General features: G+C 67.7%; 4 protein-coding genes and 1 pseudogene across 5 annotated transcripts; 3 read left to right on the plus strand and 2 right to left on the minus strand.

Annotated features, from left to right (window-relative positions):
- Positions 1 to 1,118: 1,118 nt before the first annotated feature.
- Positions 1,119 to 4,680, plus strand: PLTP (phospholipid transfer protein; the record flags this gene model as incomplete). The annotated part of the gene is made up of 15 exons (XM_084271404.1): positions 1,119 to 1,227; positions 1,451 to 1,550; positions 1,637 to 1,765; positions 1,926 to 2,081; positions 2,252 to 2,315; positions 2,448 to 2,511; positions 2,615 to 2,706; positions 2,837 to 3,013; positions 3,138 to 3,197; positions 3,299 to 3,460; positions 3,636 to 3,703; positions 3,789 to 3,831; positions 4,032 to 4,095; positions 4,178 to 4,254; positions 4,347 to 4,680. 15 exons carry the CDS (start codon positions 1,119 to 1,121, stop codon positions 4,485 to 4,487), a joined length of 1,506 nt encoding a protein of 501 aa, XP_084127530.1. The 3' UTR covers positions 4,488 to 4,680.
- Positions 4,681 to 4,969: 289 nt separating this feature from the next.
- CTSA (cathepsin A) lies at positions 4,970 to 9,376 on the minus strand (the record flags this gene model as incomplete). Its single annotated transcript, XM_084271681.1, has 15 exons — positions 4,970 to 5,609; positions 5,865 to 5,966; positions 6,096 to 6,185; positions 6,285 to 6,360; positions 6,435 to 6,583; positions 6,721 to 6,799; positions 7,012 to 7,103; positions 7,218 to 7,302; positions 7,597 to 7,688; positions 8,061 to 8,216; positions 8,315 to 8,401; positions 8,661 to 8,711; positions 8,821 to 8,932; positions 9,000 to 9,160; positions 9,329 to 9,376. 15 exons carry the CDS (start codon positions 9,374 to 9,376, stop codon positions 5,526 to 5,528), a joined length of 1,464 nt encoding a protein of 487 aa, XP_084127807.1. The 3' UTR covers positions 4,970 to 5,525.
- Positions 9,377 to 10,098: 722 nt separating this feature from the next.
- NEURL2 (neuralized E3 ubiquitin protein ligase 2) lies at positions 10,099 to 13,153 on the plus strand (the record flags this gene model as incomplete). The annotated part of the gene is made up of 2 exons (XM_084271588.1): positions 10,099 to 10,777; positions 12,641 to 13,153. 2 exons carry the CDS (start codon positions 10,099 to 10,101, stop codon positions 12,754 to 12,756), a joined length of 795 nt encoding a protein of 264 aa, XP_084127714.1. The 3' UTR covers positions 12,757 to 13,153.
- A 1,490-nt stretch (positions 13,154 to 14,643) lies between these two features.
- LOC311197676 lies at positions 14,644 to 16,432 on the minus strand (annotated as a pseudogene). Its single transcript has 4 exons — positions 16,088 to 16,432; positions 15,910 to 16,038; positions 15,748 to 15,845; positions 14,644 to 15,642 (listed from the first exon to the last, which is right to left on the minus strand). The product of its transcript is annotated as an uncharacterized misc_RNA (transcript).
- Positions 16,433 to 16,895: 463 nt separating this feature from the next.
- ACOT8 (acyl-CoA thioesterase 8) lies at positions 16,896 to 19,085 on the plus strand (the record flags this gene model as incomplete). The annotated part of the gene is made up of 6 exons (XM_084271466.1): positions 16,896 to 17,032; positions 17,115 to 17,251; positions 17,528 to 17,753; positions 17,957 to 18,114; positions 18,401 to 18,592; positions 18,691 to 19,085. 6 exons carry the CDS (start codon positions 16,896 to 16,898, stop codon positions 18,807 to 18,809), a joined length of 969 nt encoding a protein of 322 aa, XP_084127592.1. The 3' UTR covers positions 18,810 to 19,085.
- Positions 19,086 to 19,134: the final 49 nt, after the last annotated feature.

Raw genomic sequence — 19,134 nt, forward strand, 5'->3', positions numbered from 1 at the left:
ACCTTCCAAACAGAGCCGGGGGTCACCCCGACACCCCCAGCCCCTCAGGACCCGTTCACACGCGTGGCCCTGGCGAGGCCCCCGGGCGCGGGTGCGTGTCTGTGCGTGCGGGACAGGGGAGCCGTGCGCGGGTGGGGAGGAAGGAGCCCGGGTGTCTGTCTGTCTGTCTGTCTGTCTGTCTGAGCAGCCCGCTGTCCCGCTGCCTGTGCTGGCAGGCAGCCGGGGCTCAGCGTGTGCCGCAGACCTGCATCCTCCCAGTCCCGCTGTCTCCTCCCAGCTGTGGGTTTGCGAGGAGTGGCAGCTGGGGGGATATATAAAGGCAGGGGAACCTCAGCCAGCTCAAAAGAAACTCCTGGAGCTATTGGTGTTTTCCCTCCCTCCCTTCACGTGATCCAGCTTCCCCGCACCAGGGGAGCCGAGGACAAGCCTCACTGTAAGTACCCGCACGGAGCTGGCCTTGTGCAGGAGACCCCAGACCCCCCTCCCTGCCCGGCCGCAGGGCAGGAGGGCTCCTCCTGCTCCCCCTCGCAGAGACCTGGGGGAAAGTGCCGTGGGGGGGGGTCCTGGAGCTTCCCCGCTGCCTTGCTGGGAGCCCTGCCTGTCGCTGCTGGGTGGACTGGTCTCAGCCCCCTGTGCGGGCAGGCAGCACATCTCCCCGGGGCTGCCCCAGGCGCTGGCAGGGCCCCCTCTCCGTGGGCTCCCCGCCGCCTCCGCACATGCTGGGTCACGTCTCTCGTGGTGCTGGGAGCCGGGTGCATCCAGGGCAGGCTGGGACCCTGCTGGGGCCGGCAGGAGCCGACAGTGAGTGTGTCCAGGGCACGTGAGGCCCTGTGACCCCGCAGGGTCCGTGCTGGGGGCTTGTGTGCAGCACCCTGGGCTGGGGGCTCTGCCACTCCTGTGCTGCTCTGCCACGGGGCTCCAGGGGATGGAGTTTCGGGGCGGGGGAAGCAGCAGAGTGGTGGGGTGCTCTTTGGTGCCGGGGTGCTCCTTGGCGCCAGCCCCTGCCCTGGGGCTGTGACCAGGTTGGGCAGCAGCCGCCTCCCCCCCAGGGTGGCCTTGGGGGGCTGGGTGTCTGCTCTGTGCCCACGCTGACCCCGTTCTCTGCCTCCAGGTGCAAGATGGCTGCCGGCAGCTGCCTTCTCCTCCTCCTCCTGCCCTGGCTGGTCACAACCTCGCACAGCCCACCCGGCTGCAAGATCAGGATTACCTCCAAGGGGCTGGACCTGGGTAAGGGGCTGGCTGGGGCCCGGCGCCCAGGGTCTGGCTGAGCGGCGTGTTGGGACGCTGCTCCTGGGGTCTTCCCATGGGTAAGGCTGTCAGCCAGGACCCCTGCCTGCTCTGCCATGTGTGGGGCAGCTAGAGAGGACCCAGGGGACTGGCGGGGCTGTGATGCTTCTGGGAGGGTGGCACAGCCTGGCTGTGGCCAGCTTGGGCTTGCCTTGCTTTCCAGTGAAACAGGAGGGCCTGCGCTTCGTGGAGCAGGAGCTGCAGAACATCACGGTGTCAGACCTGCACGGAAAGGAGGGGCAGTTCCACTACAACATCAGCCAGTGAGTGCTGCCTGCTCCACGCCGACGCGGGTCCCTGCGCCTCTGCGTCCGTCCCTCTGTCTGACCAGCTGTCCCCTTCCCTGCAGGGTCAAGGTGATGGACCTGCAGCTGGCATTCTCTGACCTGCACTTCCAGCCGCAGCAGGACCTTGCCTTCAACATCAACAACGCCTCTATCAGCCTGCGCTTCCGGAGACAGCTGCTCTACTGGTTCTTGTGAGCTGCATCCATCCCCCGCTCCTCCAGGCACCAGCCTCTACCCCACGGCTGGGGCAGAGCTGCTGCTTGGCCATGCCTGCTGGGTGCCAGAGGTGCCTTGCTGCCCTCCAGCTGGCAGGAGCTGCGTGCACCTCTCACCTGCTCTCCTTGCTTCCAGCTATGACATTGGGTCCATCAACGCCTCTGCGGATGGTGTCCACATCCACACAGTGCTGCAGCTGGCCAAGGACGAGGCCGGGCGCCTGAAGATTTCTAACATCACCTGCAACGCCTCCATTGCCAGGCTGCACGCAGGCTTCTCCGGCACCCTCAGGTACACCCGACCCCACCGCACCAGCACCAGCCCTCCAGCAGCCCCAGCACCCCCTGCGCCTGGCTCCCAGGCACCCCAGAACCTCCCCGGCCCAAGATGTGTTCTCCACGGGCATAGGGAGGCAGGGCTGGGGCCGCAGGCAGCTACAGAGCTGCTGTTGTGTCCTGCAGGAAGGTCTATGAGTTCCTGGGCACCTTTATCGTCACAGGGATGCGCTTCCTCCTCAGCCAGCAGGTATGACTGAGGGGAGACAGGCAGCAGTGCCCTGGGGCGCCTGGTCTCGCCTTGTCCCGCAGCAGGAGCAGGGTCCAGGTCCTGGTTTGGACCTGGGAGCAATTCCCCTCTTAGCAGCCCCTTGCCTTTCAGATCTGCCCGTCCCTAGAGCATGCCAGCCTGGTGCTGCTGAACTCCGTGCTGGACACCGTGCCGGGTGAGTGTTGCCCTGGGGAAGGGACCAGACCTGCTCCCTGTGGGGAGGGCAGAGCCGGGCGGGGGGGTGCTGGGTGGTCACGACTGCACATCTGCCCTGGCAGTAAGGAACTACGTGGATGAGCATATTGGGATCGACTACTCCCTCCTGCGGGACCCATCTGTCTCCACGGACACCCTTGACCTAGACTTCAAGGTGATCCTGCCCTGCCACCCCTCCCACAGCCCCCACGGGGGCAGCTGTGCCAAGCTGCTTGCTGGGCACCACAGGCCGAGCAGGCTGGGCTGTGCTGCGGCTGCAGAAACAGCTCCTGCTCTTGGCCCAGGGCATGTTCTTCCCCCGTGCGAGGGAGAGCCAGGAGCTGGAGAATCACGCCGTGGAACCCGTGATCAAGGAGACGGAGCGCATGGTCTACGTTGCCTTCTCCGAGTACTTCTTTGACTCGGCCATGCACGCGTACTTCCAGGCGGGCGTGCTGGCCATCGAGCTCCAGGGAGAGAAGGTGAGCAGTGCTGGGGCGCGGGAGGCAGGGCTGGGCTCTGCTGCAGGGCAGGAGAGGTGCCACCCGGGGAGCAGCTCTGCTGGGGGCAACAGCCACCGACTCGCTTATCCTCTGGCGGCTGCAGGTGCCCAAAGACCTGGAGGTTTTGCTGAGGGCCACCTTCTTTGGGACCATCTTCATGCTGGTGAGAGGAGCACGCGGCTGGGGCAGGAGGCGAGGGGGAGCCCCTGGGGCAGAGCACAGCCCTGCCCAGCTCCCTGCCACCAGCTAACCTGCCCTCCCCAGAGCCCCGCCGTGGATGCTCCCCTGCGGCTGGTGCTGCAGGTCTCTGCTCCCCCCCGCTGCATCATCAAACCCTCAGGCACCTCTGTTTCGGTCTCTGCCTTCCTCAACATCTCGCTGGTACCCCCAGGCCAGCCCGCTGTCCAGCTCTCCAGCATGGCCATGGTGAGTGGGGTGGGGGGGCTGGCCAGGAGCGGTGCCTGTGGCCAGGTGTCCCTGTGCAGCCACCACAGTGCACCCTGGAAGAGCATTTCCCACCCCGTGTAGGAAGGCTCTGGTGTCCCAGAGGGATAGCTGGGCCTGTGGAGCAAGAGCTGCAGCCTTTTCTCTCTCCCCCAAGGAAACAAAGCTGAGTGCCAAGGTGTTTCTGCAAGGGAAGGCGCTGCGTGTGCAGCTGGACCTGCGACGGTAGGGCCCGTGCTGGGGTCCTGGGGAGGCTGTGGGGAAGGGCCCCTCGCCCCCTGCTCACAGCTGCTCTCTCCCCTCCCTCCAGGTTTCGCATCTACTCCAAGCAGTCTGCGCTGGAGTCGCTAGCGGTGAGCAGACCCAGCTGACCCCAGGGGGGTCCAGCCTCCCTTGCCAGCCCACCCCCCAGCGCAGCACGGGGCAGGCTCAGGGAGGGGCTGCGCAGAGCAGGACATCCCCTCTCACCCCCCCAGTGACAAGGGCAGGCACGCCTTGCCCCGGCAGGCAGGGCTGCTGCTGCCTGCCTGCTCATCCACGCTCCTCTCCCCAGCTCTTCTCGCTGCAGGCCCCCCTGAAGACCCTGCTGCAGCTGACGATCATGCCCATAATTAACGGTAGGTGCCCGCTGCCTGCACACAGCCCGCTCGGGGCAGCGGCGCAGCGGGACTCGGCTTCACCCACCTCTCCTCCCTGCAGAGAGAACTAAGAAAGGGGTGCAGATCCCCCTGCCCGAAGGGATGGACTTCACCAGGGAAGTGGTCACCAACCATGCGGTATGTGGCGGGATGGGGACAGCCCCCAGCAGGCGCAGGGGCCGTGTCCTACCCCACAGGACACAGTCCCACCCACCTCCTCCCCTTCGCAGGGATTCCTCACAGTGGGAGCTGATCTCCACTTCTCCAAGGGGCTGCGGGAGGTGATTGAGAAGTACCGCCCAGCTCCTACCACCCCCACCTACCCCAGCTCGCAGCCAGCGGCGCCCAGCATGGACCCCCTCCAGCTCTAGCTCTTCTGCCCACTTGCTCCTGTCACCCTGGACCGAGGACAGATCCTGGGCTGGACTCGTAGACTGTAGGTAGGAAGCAGCTTCCCCGGTACCACTGACACGTCCCGCGGGGCTGGTGGGGAGCAGCAAGGTGGAGATGGCCACTCTGGGAACCCCTGCTGCACCCTTCTCATTACACTAATAAACCACTCGACTCCAACTCACCCGGCCTCATTGCTCGGAGGATGTGGCCACGCTGCCAGCACATGGGGAAGGATGGGGAAGGAAGCAGTACCTGCTCCCCTGGCCCGGGTACTTGGGAGGCAGACACGGGGACTCAGAGCAACTCTGCTTCCTCTGCTCCTGCGGGTGTTTCCAGGTGTTTCCTTGGTGACTGCCCCGCAGAGATGCCTGCAGCGTGTAGTAGAGCTCCTCAGAGAGCAAAGGAGAGTGCCGCGGGGCTGAGCAGAGTGCTGCCAGGAGCCAGGCAATGAGGAGCAGAATCACCTTGTTCAGAGAGTTTATTGCAAACCCCCAGGAGCACCGTGTGCCCCGGGTGCTGAGCGGGTGGTGGGGTTGTCTTCACAGTAAGCCTCCTTCACCGGGACAGAGGTGGGAGCAGGGCGTGGGGAGTCCCCGCCGGCGCAGCGCCCGGCTGCCTGCAGCCACCACCTGAACTGTGCTTTCCTGGCAGGGGGCAGCTGCCTCGCAGCCTGCCCAGGGCTGTGTGTGCGTGCAGGGGCTGTGGGGCAGAGGGGAAGTGGAGGGGACTGCTCCCATCCTAAGAGGGAAGTAGCTGCCTCCCCAGACAGGGAGGAGGCAAGACAGGAAGCCACAAGAGAGGAGACAGCTGCAGCAGGGTCACAGCTCCTCACCCAGCAAGGCAGAGCCCCTGGGACTCCTCACCCCTCAACCCCCCACCGGCAGCCCCTTACTCCACCCCTGGGCTGGAGGGGGGAGCCCAGGAGCGTCTGTTTCCTTGGTGCAGTGAGGATGGGCTGTGCGGGAGGTGCCGGGTGCTGGGGGCAGCTGGGGTGCCAGGTGCTGCCTGCACAGCTCCTAATAAGGCTGGTTCTTAATGAAGCGGCTGAACATGGTGAAGGCAGCGAGCGGCCGGTCTGTGGGCACCATGTGGCCAGCTCCCTGTGGGGAGGGGGTGGTGGCAAGTCAGTGCTGGTCACGGGGTGCTGCTGCTCTGCGGGCGATGCCAGCCCCAGGCTGCCCACAGCCCAGCCAGCACCACCCCCCTGACCGCAGCACCAGCCTGTGCTGTGGCCAGCAGCCCAGCCCCCCGGAGCCCTCAGCCCAGCTCCCTGGAGCCCTCGGCCCAGCTCCCCGGAGCCCTCGGCCCAGCCCCCCGGAGCCCTCGGCCCAGCCCCCCGGAGCCCTCGGCCCTACCTTGACAGTGAGGAAGGCGATGTTGGTGAATTCCTTCACGAATCCCCCGATCTGGTTCTCACCTCCCTCCGTGTAGAGCCAGGGCCGGCGAGCCACCTGCACCTGGGGCCGGGGCAGCACCCTCAGTGTCCCCGCCGCTCGAGGCAGCCGCAGCCCTGCCCACACTCCAGCCACAGGCAGCCAACCACACCGCCCAGAGCCGGCGGCCGGCCTGGCCCAGGCCCTGGTTACCTTCTGGCAGAGGGAGTCCACAAACCACTCATCCCCGAGGAAGTTGCAGGCCATGTCAACATCCCCGTTGTACACCAGGATCCGGTATTTCTGCAGGGCAGGAGGAGGGTGAGTGGTTTTGCAGCCCTGGCCGGGCAGGAGGCTGGCTGCAGGGCCGGTCGCAGGGCCCGTGGGCTCTGGCACACGCACCGTGGCTCCGAGCAGCTTCAGGTACTGGTCGTTCATCTGCATGTAGAGGCGCTTGTAGCTGCGGTTCACCTCGAAGCTGCGGGGGAAGTGCTGGCGTCACACGGCCGCTCGCCGGTCCCGCCGGTCCCTCCCCACCTGCAGCTTCCTCACCTGCACACCTGCCACTCCGGGGCAGCGGGGGAGATGTGGAGAGCCTTCTTCACCTCCGGGCAGTTCAGATACACGCTGAGGGCCGTGGAGTTGGTGCAGGGCGGATCCATTCGGACCTTCTTCCGGGCTACCGGCATCCGGAACAGGTTCTGAGGAAGAGTTGGGAGACTCCCTGCCACAGCAGCAGGAGGTGCTGCCCCCCAGCAGCAGCTGCTCTCTGCCCGCAGGCATCACGCTGGCCAGGCAGGGGACACGCACAGCCCGGTGGCACCGGCACAAGGCTCACCTGCCGCCAGGAGAACCGCATCGGCATCCGGATGAAGGAGTTGCCCAGGTCGTGTGTGATGAGACAGTCACCCTCGTACCTGCAGCCGAGCGAGCGCAGGGACAGGCTGAAGGCTCCGGAGGAACACGGGCTGAGGGGCCTCCCTGGAGCAGCCCCTGACACCAGCCAGGCACAGCCCAGCTGTCCCGCAGGAGACACCCTCTAACATCCCTCTGCCAGCCAGGACCCAACAGGCTGCAAACCAAAACCAGCCAGTGTCCAGAGACCCACCTACCCCGGGGCCACTCTCACCTCATGCTGCCAGGGACACCCCCATCGCACGGGGCGTAGAGGTTGTAGATGTTGAGGCCAGACTCCTCCACAATCTGAATCATCTCCTCCATCTGCAACGAGCCACAAGAAGGAGTTGGGACTCAGTGGGACACTCAAGGGACTGTGGGCCCACGGAGAGCCAGGCAGGTGGGTGCTGGGCATTCAGGGGCTCTGGCTCCGCTCACCTTCAGCGTGCAGTTCAAGTTGGAGTTGTCATGGAAGTTGCACTTCCCTTGGGAGCAGCAGAAGGTCTGCAAGTCCTTCCACAGCCTGCGGGCAGAGACCAGGGCGCTTGGACTGCACTGCCCAGATGGCAACGCAGACACAAAGCCCGTGGCTGAGGCCAGGGCCACACTTCAGGCTCCCTGCCCAGGGGCAACACAGCAGGCAGGGACCTGGGGGTGCCCTGTGGGATCTGGGGGAGCTGCCCAGGACAAGGGGCCATTTCCACATCCTGGCTGCTGGCTCAAGTCAGGCCCGGACCTTCCCCTGTCCCACACACCACCCACCCAGCCCTGTCCTGCCTGGGACAGCACATCCAGCAGCGCTCCCCCCCCCTCTTACTCGGTCCCCAGCAGTCCGTGGTAATAGGCGAAGTAAACCAGGGAGTTGTCATTGATCTCGTAGGAGGAGAGGCCGTTTCCCACAGCGATTCCCTGTGAGGCAAGAAGAAAACAACTGTCATGTTCCAGCTCCCCACAGGGAAGCCCCAGTGGTGGCAGCAGCAGCCAGGAAGCAGACTCGGCACTGTTTACTCCACAGAGGGAACAGGAAGGGTCAGGGCTGCCTGGGAACGCTGCTGTGGTCCCACTCGGCAGGGACAGACACGTCCACCAGCAGCCGCTGCCAGCACCCCAGGAGAAGATAAAAGGCCACGGCAGACCCACCCTACACCACGGCGGGGGCCCTGCACGCTGGCTGTGGGGCCGGTCCCCAGCCCCAGTACCACTCAAGAGCCTCAGCAAGGCGGTGCCAAGGCCTCTGCCCCCCAGCTCAGCCCAGCCCAGCGGCAGAACCCAGCCACTCACCTTCAGGTTGAGGCTGGGGTCCTGCATCACCCACTCGGCCAGCGTGGGGATGTAGACCCCCCCATAGCTCTCCCCTGTGAGGAAGAGATCGTTCTTGGAGTACTCAGGGAAGAGCCGAAGGAAATCCTTCAGTGCCAGGTAGTTGTTGCGAGCAACCTGCAAGCAGGGGGAGGTGGGGTCAGGGGGCAGGGCAGGACCCCCGGCGCCCTGGGGCCGGCAGGGGACAGGCCCCTCCCGCCAGCTGGGCCACTCGCCTCGGTGTCATTGGTGCTGTACTTCTTGTCCTCGGAGTAGGAAAAGCCGACGCCGGCCGGGGACTCCAGGTAGAGGATGTTGGCAACCTGCAGGAACACCACGGGAGCTGGAGGTCAGCGCGGCTCCTCCCGGCTCGGCCGGGCAGGGCTCCCGCGGCTGCCCAGCCCACCCCAGGGCTGCGCTGCGGGGTGGGGGGAACATTCCTGCCCTGCTGGACAGACGTGAGAGCAGGGGGTGCTTGGCAGGGGGCCTGCTGGAGCCTTGGCTCCAGGGAGAGGGCAGGATGAACTAGCTGGGGACCATCTCCCCACAGCCACGGAGGGAGGCAGCAGCCCACACCCCTACCTTGTTCCAGGCGTACTCATTGTACTTCAGCGTGACCCCGTCAGGCTGGATCTGGGGGAGCAGAGGACAGTGACCCCCAGGCATGGCCAGGCTGGCCCCAGCGGGCCGGCTCCGGCCACGCAGCCCGACAGCCCGGAGCCAAGGGACACCAACTACTGACCATGAAGGGGCCGTGCTCCTTCAGGAAGCCCTCCATGGAGCTGCAGCCGGGGCCCCCGTTCAGCCACAGCACCAGGGGGCTGCCCTGGGGGTTGCTCTGGGCCTCCACAAACCTGCGGACAGGCAGCTGTCAGCGCTGGTCCCCGGGCAGGGCCCCGCCCCGGTACCGGCCCCACGTACCAGTAGTGCAGGTGCCGGCCCGGCCCGGCGCACAGGTAGCCCGAGTAGTGGCGGAAGGAGGGCTGCTTGGCCAGCCCCGGCAGGAAGGTCACCTCGTGGCCCGGGGGCGCGGCCCGGCTCAGCCCCAGCAGCAGCAGCGCGCACAGCAGCACCGGCCCCATCTGCGGCGGCGGAACGGGAGCTCGGGGAGCCGCTCGCCGGGCACCGGCAGCGCCCCGCGGCTGCTCCCAGCCCTGCGGAACTCCCCCCGCCGGCCCCTCTCCCCCCGCCGGCGTCCCCCCCTGTCCTGTCCCGTCCCGTCCCGTCCCGTCCCGTCCCGTCCCGCTGACCCCGGCCGCTCCCGCCGCTCCCGCAGTGGCCGCTCCCGGCCGGCACATGACAACCGCCCATATGACCTCCGCTGCCCACGTGAGCGGGGCGGGGCCCCGCAGCAGCCAATCAGCGCCGCGGGGAGCCCGGCCCGTTGTCCCGGGCCCGCGCGCGCACGTGGGGCCGGCCCCGGCCCCGACCCGCCGGACGGGCCCTGTCCGCGGAGCCCCGGCGGGAGCCCTCAGCCCCGGCGGGCACCGGGGCGTGGGCGGGCAGCGCCGGGCAGAGCCTGCGGGGCCAGCTGTGACCCAGCCGGTGTGGGGGCCCCTCCCGCCCTCCCCTCTGGGCACCGATGGGCACAGCCAGGGCTGGGTGGGCACCGCCGGGTGCCAGTGGGCACAGTGGGGGCTGGCCGGGCATCACTGGTGACAGCTGGGTGTCACCAGGCACTGCTGGGCACTGCCGGGCACCAGCAGGCACTACTGGGCATTGCCAGGCACTACTGGGCACTACTGGGCACCAGCAGGCACTACTGGGCACTGCCAGGCACTACCGGGCACCAGCAGGCACTACTGGGCACCAGCAGGCACTACTGGGCACTGCCGGGCACTGTGTGAAGTGCCAGAGGGGCCGGTGCAGCCGCGCTGTGTCCCAGCAGCCCTGGGGTCTCCTCCCGCCCTCCCCCGCGGCACTAGGACCCCTCCGAGCCGCCCCAGCTGTCCCTGCCCGGAGGGGCCACGGGGCCTCCCAGCAGCTGTGACGGACACGGGTAAAAATAGCAGCGCTGGCGATGGCTGCGCGGTGCCGCCTCGCCGCGCGCTTCCACGGCGTCCACGGCACCAACGTCCGCCTGGACGCCTCGCGCACGCGGGCCACGCGTGTGGAGAGCTTCGCCAACGGGCTCTGCTTCAGCCAGGAGCCGCTGGCGCCCGGGCAGATCTTCCTGGTGGAGATCGAGGAGAAGGAGCTGGGCTGGTGCGGGCACCTGCGCGTGGGGCTGACGGCCCTGGACCCCCAGAGCCTGGAGGTGGTGCCTGAGTACTCGCTGCCCGACCTGGTCAACATGGGGGACAGCTGGGTGTTCGCCATCACCCGGAGCCACAACCGCGTCACGGTGGACGGGGAGGAAGAGCCGGCGCGGGCGCGGAGCCCGTGGGAGCCGTTCCTGCTGATCGAGCAGGTGCGGATCCCCCGCGATGCGCTGGTGGGGCGCAGCAGGCCCGGGCGCTACAGCCACATCCTGGACGACCTGTTCAAGATGAACGTGCTGCCCGCGACCGCCCGGCGCAGCCGCATCGGCGTGCTGTACACCCCGCAGCCCGACGGCACCGCCGACATGCACATCGTCATCAACGGGGAGGACATGGGGCCCAGCGCCCGGCACCTGCCCACCACCCGCCCGCTCTACGCCGTGGTCGACGTCTTCGCTTCCACCAAGAGCGTCCGGGTTATCCCCGTGGAATACGGCTGTAGGTACCTGCCCCTCCCCGGGGCACGTCCCGCGCAGGCCAGGAGCTTGTGGGGGAGGGTCCAGTTGGGTCACCCCTAGTCGAGGGGTAGAGGGACACGGGGTAGATGGTACAGGAGAGCCCCCAGCTCCCGCAGCGCACGGGCCAGACCTCACACTGCCACTGATGGGAAGCGTCTCCCAAAAGCTCCGGGGGGGGGGGGGGAGCTCGCACCAGCTCCCAGCAGCAGTGGTCAGGGAAGAGCCCAGCCTGCTCACCCCTTCCCGAGCAGAGGGATGGGGGGGTGGGTGTTCTGGGCTGCCCTGGAACTGGGGACTGCCAAGCTGTGCCCCCCCAGCACCACACTGATCCCCAGCCAGCCAGATGCCCCTGCCCAGAGCCCATCACCAGCGCTCACAGAGCTGCTTCTCGGGGGCTGGTGAGGCCCTGCTGTGCCCAGCCTTGCCCCATGGGCACACAGCATCCTGCAGCCAGGTGACATCCTGCATCAGCATGAAAACATCCGGCTGTGCCCCGCTGCCCGCCCTGGCACGCACACCGTGTCCCTGTGCCTGCCATGTGCCCCGGCCATGGGGTGCCCTGGGCGGACACCCCGTGATGCTATCAGAGATGAGGCAATACTCCGTGTCCCTGGGCTGGGAAGGCTGGTGCTGGTCGCTGGCTCTTGTGAGGAGTCAGGCCAGTAAGTATTAATTAGCACCATCCTGGAAAAATCCGGAGAGGCTGAGGATTAGCAGCCAGGAGAGCCGGTGCCTGAGTGCCGGCTGGGATCTTGCTGGTACAAAGTTCAGCTGTTTCTGTCTCAAGGCTGAAATCGGGGCCGTGAGCTGGATTATCCAAACAGGGAGATTAAGAGCCAGGCTGCACAGGGCCCCTGCCCCAGGAGTGTGTGTAGGTGGCCCCTGAGTCACCTTGGAGAGCCCTTCCCTGGCCCCTCCAAAGGGACCGGTGCTGGCAGCACATCCCCTGGGAGAGCACATCCCTGCCATCGCCAGGGCTGGCACAGGTGCTGCAATCTGGCTTCCTCCCCCCCCCAAGATCTGAGCAGCTCCGGTGTTTGCAGCACTTCCGCAGGGTTTGGAGATCAGTCTCAGTGTGGTTCTGCTCCTGGCTGGGGTCTGGCTGGTGAAGCGAAAACCAGAAGTGAGCAGCAAGGCTGCTGGTGGCAGGCGATGTGGTACTGAGGGGCAGGGGGACAGGAGAGGCAAAGGGCACCCGCTGCCCGTCACCCAGCACCCGGCAGGGCTCTGCCAAGGCGGAGAGAAGCGCTCCAGCCAGCCAAAAACAGCCCCAAGGTCAGGAGCCAGCTGGGCACGCGGCGGGGTTATGCTGGGCAGAGCTCAGCTCTGCCTGCTGCTGGTGTCGGCACCCCACGGCAGCGGTACCGCAGCCCGAGAGGGGCTCGGCCCCTCTGGGCCGCACAGCCAGGCCCCACCTGGGCTCCGGCCCAGCGCGATGCCCTGGGGTGCTGGCTGGTTCGGCTCCTGGAGGCAGCGGCTGAACCAGGCCCAGGGGCTGCGCCTCAGACAGTGCTGGCTGCAGCCAGGGGCACCCGAGCTGCTGGGGCTCCAGAGGAGGAATCCCACCGGGGCAGGGTCACCCCCTGCTCGGGGGGCCGTGGGAACAGCCTGGCAGCCTGACGCTGGCGCAGGCAGAAGGGACTAGGGTGAACCTGTGGCAGGGGGGGTGGACTCGATCTCCTGGGATCCCTCCCAACCCCCCTACAATTCTGTGACTCTGTGAAAGGGGAACACAGCACGTGGGACCCCAGGGAGCCTCGGGGCTGGTCTCCTGCATTCCCTTGGGCTCTGGGCCTTGTCAGCAACCCGGCCAGCCCAGCTGCTTCTTTCTGCTCTCCTCCAGTTCCCTCCCTGCAGACCCTCTGCCGGCTGGTCATCCAGAAGCACATCGTGCACCGCCTGGCCATCGACGGGCTGGACCTGCCCCCGCTGCTGAAGAGCTTCTGCAAACACGAGTGAGGCATCGGCAGTGCTGCCCCAGCCCCTGCCGACAGCCCCGCCGCAGCTGGGCAGCAGCCTGCACGGGCTCTGTGCCCCCAGCTGCCCCCTCCGCCTCCTGGGGACCACCGGAACGCGGCCCCTCGCCCCCGGGGTGTGACTTGCTGCCAAAGGGCCGCCGGGCAGCGCGCCCCAGGGCCCTCACGCCATGCTGGTGGGCGCAGCAGGGCCCGGTGCTGCTGGGCAGAACCAGCAACAAAGAGCTGCCAAAGCAGGGGTGCTGAGCTGGCCCTGGCAGCGGGGCAGCCGGGCCCAGTGCCGCTGCTGTGCTCGCCGCCGGCGCTGCCCGGCTCCGGGCTGGCACACCAAGCTGGGGCTTTGGGCTTCATTTAGCTGCCATCAAAGGGACTTTCTTGTCTTTCCGTGTCGGGGCATTTCTTGTGGCTGCAGCGGGTGCTCCAGGGGAGTTGCCATCCAGCAGGGTGGGGACAGTCCTGTCAAACTGGGAGTGGGAGGATGGGACACACACACCCCCCTCCCCTTCAGATGTGGCTCTTGGGAGCTGTTCCCCCTCCAGCCCGGACGGAGGTGGGATGGAGTGGGGTGTGTGAGCAAAGCTGGGCTCAGCGGGTGGGTGCAGCAAGGGCTGGGCCGCAGCGTGGGAGGGCCGGGCCTGACGCTGGGGGTGAGTTACAGCCGGGGCTTGTCCCGGCCGGGCAGTTTCGCTCTTGGGAAAGATGTTTACCCTGAGAGTGCTGATGAGTTATTTCCTGTGCTCCCAGGAGGAGCCTGAGGGAAACCCGCAGCACCCAGGGTGCTGTGCTGGCAAGAGCTGCTGCTCAGCTACAGAGCCACTCAGCCGGGGAGGTGAGCCCTGTGCGCCCCAGCTCCTCCTCCTCCCACCCCTCATCCTCCGGCTGGCAGGGCCGCAGTGCCAGGCTGGGAGCCCTGCAGCAGGGGGAAGAGCCTCCCGAAGGTCAGAGGTGTCCCGGTGTCAGACAGACATCGGGGGCAGCAGGCAGGGCCTTCCAGGCCTCTGCTGCAGCAGCGCTGGAGGGTGAAAGGAGCAGCCTGGAGTCCCCAGAAGGGTGTTTCGGGAAACACCACACTGTGTTTAGTGAGAGGGATGCGATAGCATCGGGTAAAGTTACAAAACCCCGGGTGCCGGGGAAACCCCCAGCCAGGCAGCAGCTCCAGGCCTGTGACAGGCCAGCGCCGACCAAGCCGAGGCCTTAACGAACAGGGAGAACACCCAGAGTGACCGACAGCAGCCAGAGGCCTCTGCCAGCCCCCTGCCACGTCCCAACACCGCAGGGTCTGGAGCTGCTCCGGCAGGCAGGAGGGGACAGGCCCAGGGCCCGTCTGCCGTGCTGGGCGCGCTCTGCTGCCCCACGCCCTGTGGTTCAGGGCTCCCCGCCTGCCCGCAGCCCTGTCTGCGCCGCCGTGACCCCCCCACGTCCCTCCCGCCTCCCCAGCTCAGCAGGGAGGGCGGGTTCCCCTTCTGGAGGAATTGAAAGCAGCTGCACAACCAGACAAACAACCGCCCTGCTCCAGACCGCAGCAGCGACTGCCGCCCTGCTCACCCGCCTGGGGAGCTGGGCGGGGGGACAGGACCACCCCCAGCCCCAGCCCCAGCCCCAGCCCTGCCCGCTCCCGGGCGGGACGAGCTCCAGGATGGGTGTCTGCAGCTGGCACGGGACGCGGCGGCTCCCCAGCCACACCAGGACAATTCTCTGGCTTTGTTGCACAACACGACACAGCGTGGTGCTGGGGAACCTGCAGCCCCTGGCCAGGGATCAGACAGAGCTCTCATGTTGTTATCCCCTCACCGCCCGGGCTGGCTCCCCGCCACCGCTGCTCCCCTGGCCAGCAGCTCCTTCCCCAGCTGCCCCAAGCAGGAGGCAGCGCTCAGCGGGTCAAGGACCCAAACTGCCCCTTCCAGACCCGCGGGAGTGACGGGCTGACAGGAGCAGCGGTGGCAGATGGGCCCCAGTGGAGTGAGAAGAGGCAGATCCTGCACACCTCAGCCCCGGGGGAGCCGCACACAGCCCCATGCTGGTGCCACAGCTGCACCCTGACACAGGGCCTGATCCAGCTGTCAGCAGCTCCTCAGGGTTCTGCACCTCTGCTCAAGCTCCTCCCCACCGCAGTGGGTGAGGAGCTGGCTGGTCTCTGCTGTGAGGAAGGACCCCAGCAAGGATTTATCCAAAGACTCGTTCCAGGAGCTCTGCAGGATCTCCAGGAGGCCATCAACACCATCAGGCTCGGCCTGCTGGACATGGCATCCCTTCTGCCACTGGCTGCTGAGCATCTCTGACTGCAGGGTCTTCCTGTCTGTGTCCAGCACAGCCAAGATGTGCCAGCAGGGCAGCTGGAAGACCTGGTTGAAGTGGCAAGTGCAGCTGCTCGGGCCCTTCAGGTCCACACTGTGGGCATCCTCCAGGACCTGGATGCTGAGAGCATCCTCCTCGGTGCCCATCAGCTGCGTGGACTCCTGAACCACCGCAAGCTCGCTCAGGCACAGCCTGAGCAGGCTCTGTGCAGGTATCACTCAGTCTGTCTGATGTGTTCCTCAGCCCTTTGTTTAATTTCCTCCTCGCTGGGTTTTCTGTGGCCTCCAGTTTAGCCACAGAAGATGAATCTAATGAGGACTGAGGGCTCAGAGGCTCACTCTGCAGAGCCTGAGGGATCCCTGGCTGTTGCTGAAGAGCTGTAGGGAGCAGAGGAGCTGCTGGTGGACTCTGGAGAACAACCAAAGGACTTTCAGCAGCTGTGAGAGAGATGCCACTGACAGATGCTGCTGAGCCTCTGCTGTGGTGGGGGAGGGAGGCCTGGGCAGAGTTGTGAGCTGGCTTACCCTGGCACACCGGGGAGGCGAGGGGCAGACACAAGGCAGGTTCGGAGGAGCTGCCCCAGCAGCACGGTGATCAAGACAGGGAGCAGAGCACGGGAAGCCACCAGCACGGTTCCCAGAGACACACTAGTGTGTACCGGGCTACAGAGGCGACGCACCTCTCGAGAGAGAGCTCACCACTGAAAACACGGCTTAACCCACGGATCACCGTCTCCGAGTCCCTGAAGCAGCCACCGGTCCCCCGCAGCGCCTCTCCCTGCGTGCGGCCCGAGCCCGTCAGCGAGCAGCCAGCGGGGCTGAGGCAGCAGGTCGGGGCTCACGGGGTCCCGCCGCAGGGAGCGCCGGTCCCCGCGGCGGAACACACGGGCCGTGCGCTGCTCGCTGCTGCCCCCCCGAGGCCGGCCGCGGGATGCGCTGCCGCGGGTGCCGGCGGAGCTCGACGCCGAGAGCTGCGGGGAGGGCCGGGGGGAGGGGTGGCTGCCCGAGGAGGCCCGGGACCCCCAGCAGGAGCCGGGCCCGGGCCCGGGCGGGGCTGAAGCCCCCGAACACCCCGTGCGTGCAGGCCAGGCCGCCCTGCGACCCGTCCCCGGCCGCGCCGGGCAGCGGGAGGACGCGGCGCACCCGGGGCCACCCCGCCAGCAGCGACCCGCTGCCGAGCCCCAGCGGCGCCAGCGCCGGCAGGGCCGGGCCGGGAGCGCCGGGCCGCGGCCTCAAGCCCCCGTCCCACTGCCGCCGGTCACCGCGCGGGCAGCGCTGGGGCCGCGTCCGGCCGGTACCGGCGGGTGGGCGGCGGCAGCGGGTTCCGCGCGCTGATTGGCCCGCCGCTTGCGCAGAGCGGGGCATGCCGGGATATACTCCCCGGAAAGGAGCGGGGCATGCCGGGATATACTCCCCGGTAAGCGGCCACCCCCCGCCACAGCCCCGGCGCCGCCTCGCAGCTCATCCTGGCGGGCGGGGCCGCCGCGGCTGCCCTGCGCCAGCCTGCAGGCGCGGAACCGCCCCCTGCGGTCCCGGCAGCCCCGCGCTGCCCGCACCAGCCATGGCGCCCGCAGCGTGGCTTCACCCCGCCGGCTGTTTACAACCGGCTGGGGTACCGCCCCGCCTTACACACAGCCAATCAGAGGCTTCCTCTTCGGATTGGCAGGAGGCGAGCCAACCAATCCAGAGCTTTCTGCCGACACGCGAGTGACCGGCGGCTCGGCGGTCCAATCAGCTGCCGGCTCCCGCCCGCGGGTGGGCGGCACTTCCCGCTCCGTCGCCCGGACGCTGCTGCCGTCGGCGGCGCCGGTTCCGGGTCGCTGTGGACATGGCGGCTTCGGGCGACTCCGGGAGCGCCGGCGGCGGGCAGGGGCCGGCGGCGAGGCGGCCGCCGCCCGGGGACCTGCGCAGCGTGCTGATCACCAGCGTGCTGAACCTGGAGCGGCTGGAGCTCGACCTCTTCAGGTGCGCGGGGCCGCCGGGCCCGGGCCGGGCCCCCCCCCCGCCGCCGCCGCCGCCCTGACCGGCGCCGCCTTGTCCCCGGCAGGGGCCGGCACCACTGGGTGCCCGCGACGCAGCGGCTCTTCGGCGGGCAGATCGTGGGACAGGCCCTGGTGGCGGCCGCCCGCGCCGTGACCCGCGACGAACAGGTCCACTCGCTGCACTGCTACTTCGTGCGGGCAGGTGCGCCGGGCCGGGGGGGCCGGAACGGGGCCGGGGGGGCCGGGCCGGGGCAACGGGAACGGGAACGGGAACGGGGAAACGGGGCCGAGCCGGGGGGGCCGGGCCGGGGGGGCCGGGCCGGGGGAACGGGAACGGGAACGGGGGGGCCGGGCCGGGGCAACGGGAACGGGGCCGGGGGGGCCGGGCCGGGCAGCCGCGGCGGCTGGAGGCCGGGCTGGGGGCCCGGGGCGGGCGGGTGTGGTGGCCCCCCGGCAGAACGTCCCTTTGCTGCCCCAGGGGACCCCAAGGTGCCGGTGCTGTATGAGGTGGAGCGGACCCGCACAGGGAAGAGCTTCTCGGTGCGCTCGGTCAAGGCCATCCAGCACGGAAAGCCCATCTTCACCTGCCAGGCCTCCTTCCAGCTCTCCCAGGCGAGCCCAGTGCAGCACCAGTTCACCATGCCGGCTGTGCCACCGCCTGAGGAGCTGCTGACGCAAGAGGAGCTCATCCAGAAGTTCCTGCAGTGAGTGGGGTGTGCCAGGGACACCTTTCTCTGCGGCTGGAGCGTAGACTGGCGCAGGGACTGGGGTGACTGCCTGAGGAGTTCCCACCACAGGGCAGGGCAGGAGCTGCGCTCCTCCTGCCTTTCTGTGTGGCTCCTGGGCTAAAGCTGCTGCTCCAGGATGTGCTCTGGTATTAACCTCACTTCTTTGCCTTGGTCTGCAGGAATCCTAACTTGGCAGAGAGGTACAGAAAGCATCTCAACAAGATTCAAGCTGAAGATGTGCCGATTGATATCAAACCTGTGAACCCACCGGATGTTTTCTGCTCAGAGCCACAGGAGCCAAAGCAGCTCTTCTGGGTGCGAGCACGAGGCTACATAGGTGGGTCCTGCCAGGAGGGTGGTCCAGCTGCCCCACGAGCCAAGGGCACGGGCTGGAGTTGCCACTGTAGAGCAGTCGTGATGCAGTGGGCTGAGGGCCGTGGTGCAGAGGCTGCCTGTGAAACAGGAGCGTGGGTGCTGGGTGTGAGGTGAGAGCTGTGTGCCTGTGAGCTCTCCCTGCGGGGTGCAGCCAGGGGAGCGGGTCTGAAACAGCATCTGGGCTCAGCCACCAGCCGGGCGAGCTGCTGGGCACACGGCCACCCCCAGCAGCGCCGGCTGCGTTGCAGGAGAGACCGACATGAAGGTGCACTGCTGCGTGGCCGCCTACATCTCTGACTACGCCTTCCTGGGCACGGCGCTGCTCCCGCACCGGCAGCACCGCCTCGGGTTCATGGTGTCCCTTGACCACTCCATGTGGTTCCACGCGCCCTTCCGAGCAGACCACTGGATGTTGTACGAGTGCGAGAGCCCCTGGGCTGGTGAGTCCTCACCCTGTTGCCCAGGGACCCGTGTGGCAAAGGCCAGCCCTGGCCGTCCCGGGAGGGGTGGGTAGCGGTCTGACAGTCCCTCTCTGCAGGTGGGTGCCGGGGTCTGGTGCAGGGGCGGCTGTGGCGCAGGGACGGGGTCCTGGCTGTTACCTGTGCGCAGGAAGGAGTCATCAGAGTGGAGCAAACGCCAAGCCAGAGCAAGCTGTAGCTGAGGAAGACAGCAGCAGCTGTTCTACCAACCCCCTGCGCGCTGGGGCTCGGGCACCCCAGGACCAAATCCGATGTGGGCGAGGCAGGACCCCAGGGAGCAGCAGGGAGGTGCCTCGAAGGAGACCAGCGCTGCGGGGACAGGGACCCTCGGACTGCCAGCTGCACAGCACTGAACCACCCCCCCATCAGCCACCCTTCACCTGCCTTAAATAAAGCTGCCATGTGAACAGCTGGGCTCTGTCCGCCCCCCCAGCTTGTCCCCTGGCTTCCATGACTGCTTGCCTGAGGGAGTGTGTCCTGCCTGGGGAAGGGCAGTCAGTACT

The sequence above is a fragment of the Gallinula chloropus genome (genome assembly GCF_964237585.1).
Source record: "Gallinula chloropus genome assembly, chromosome: 16".
NCBI lineage: Eukaryota > Metazoa > Chordata > Aves > Gruiformes > Rallidae > Gallinula > Gallinula chloropus.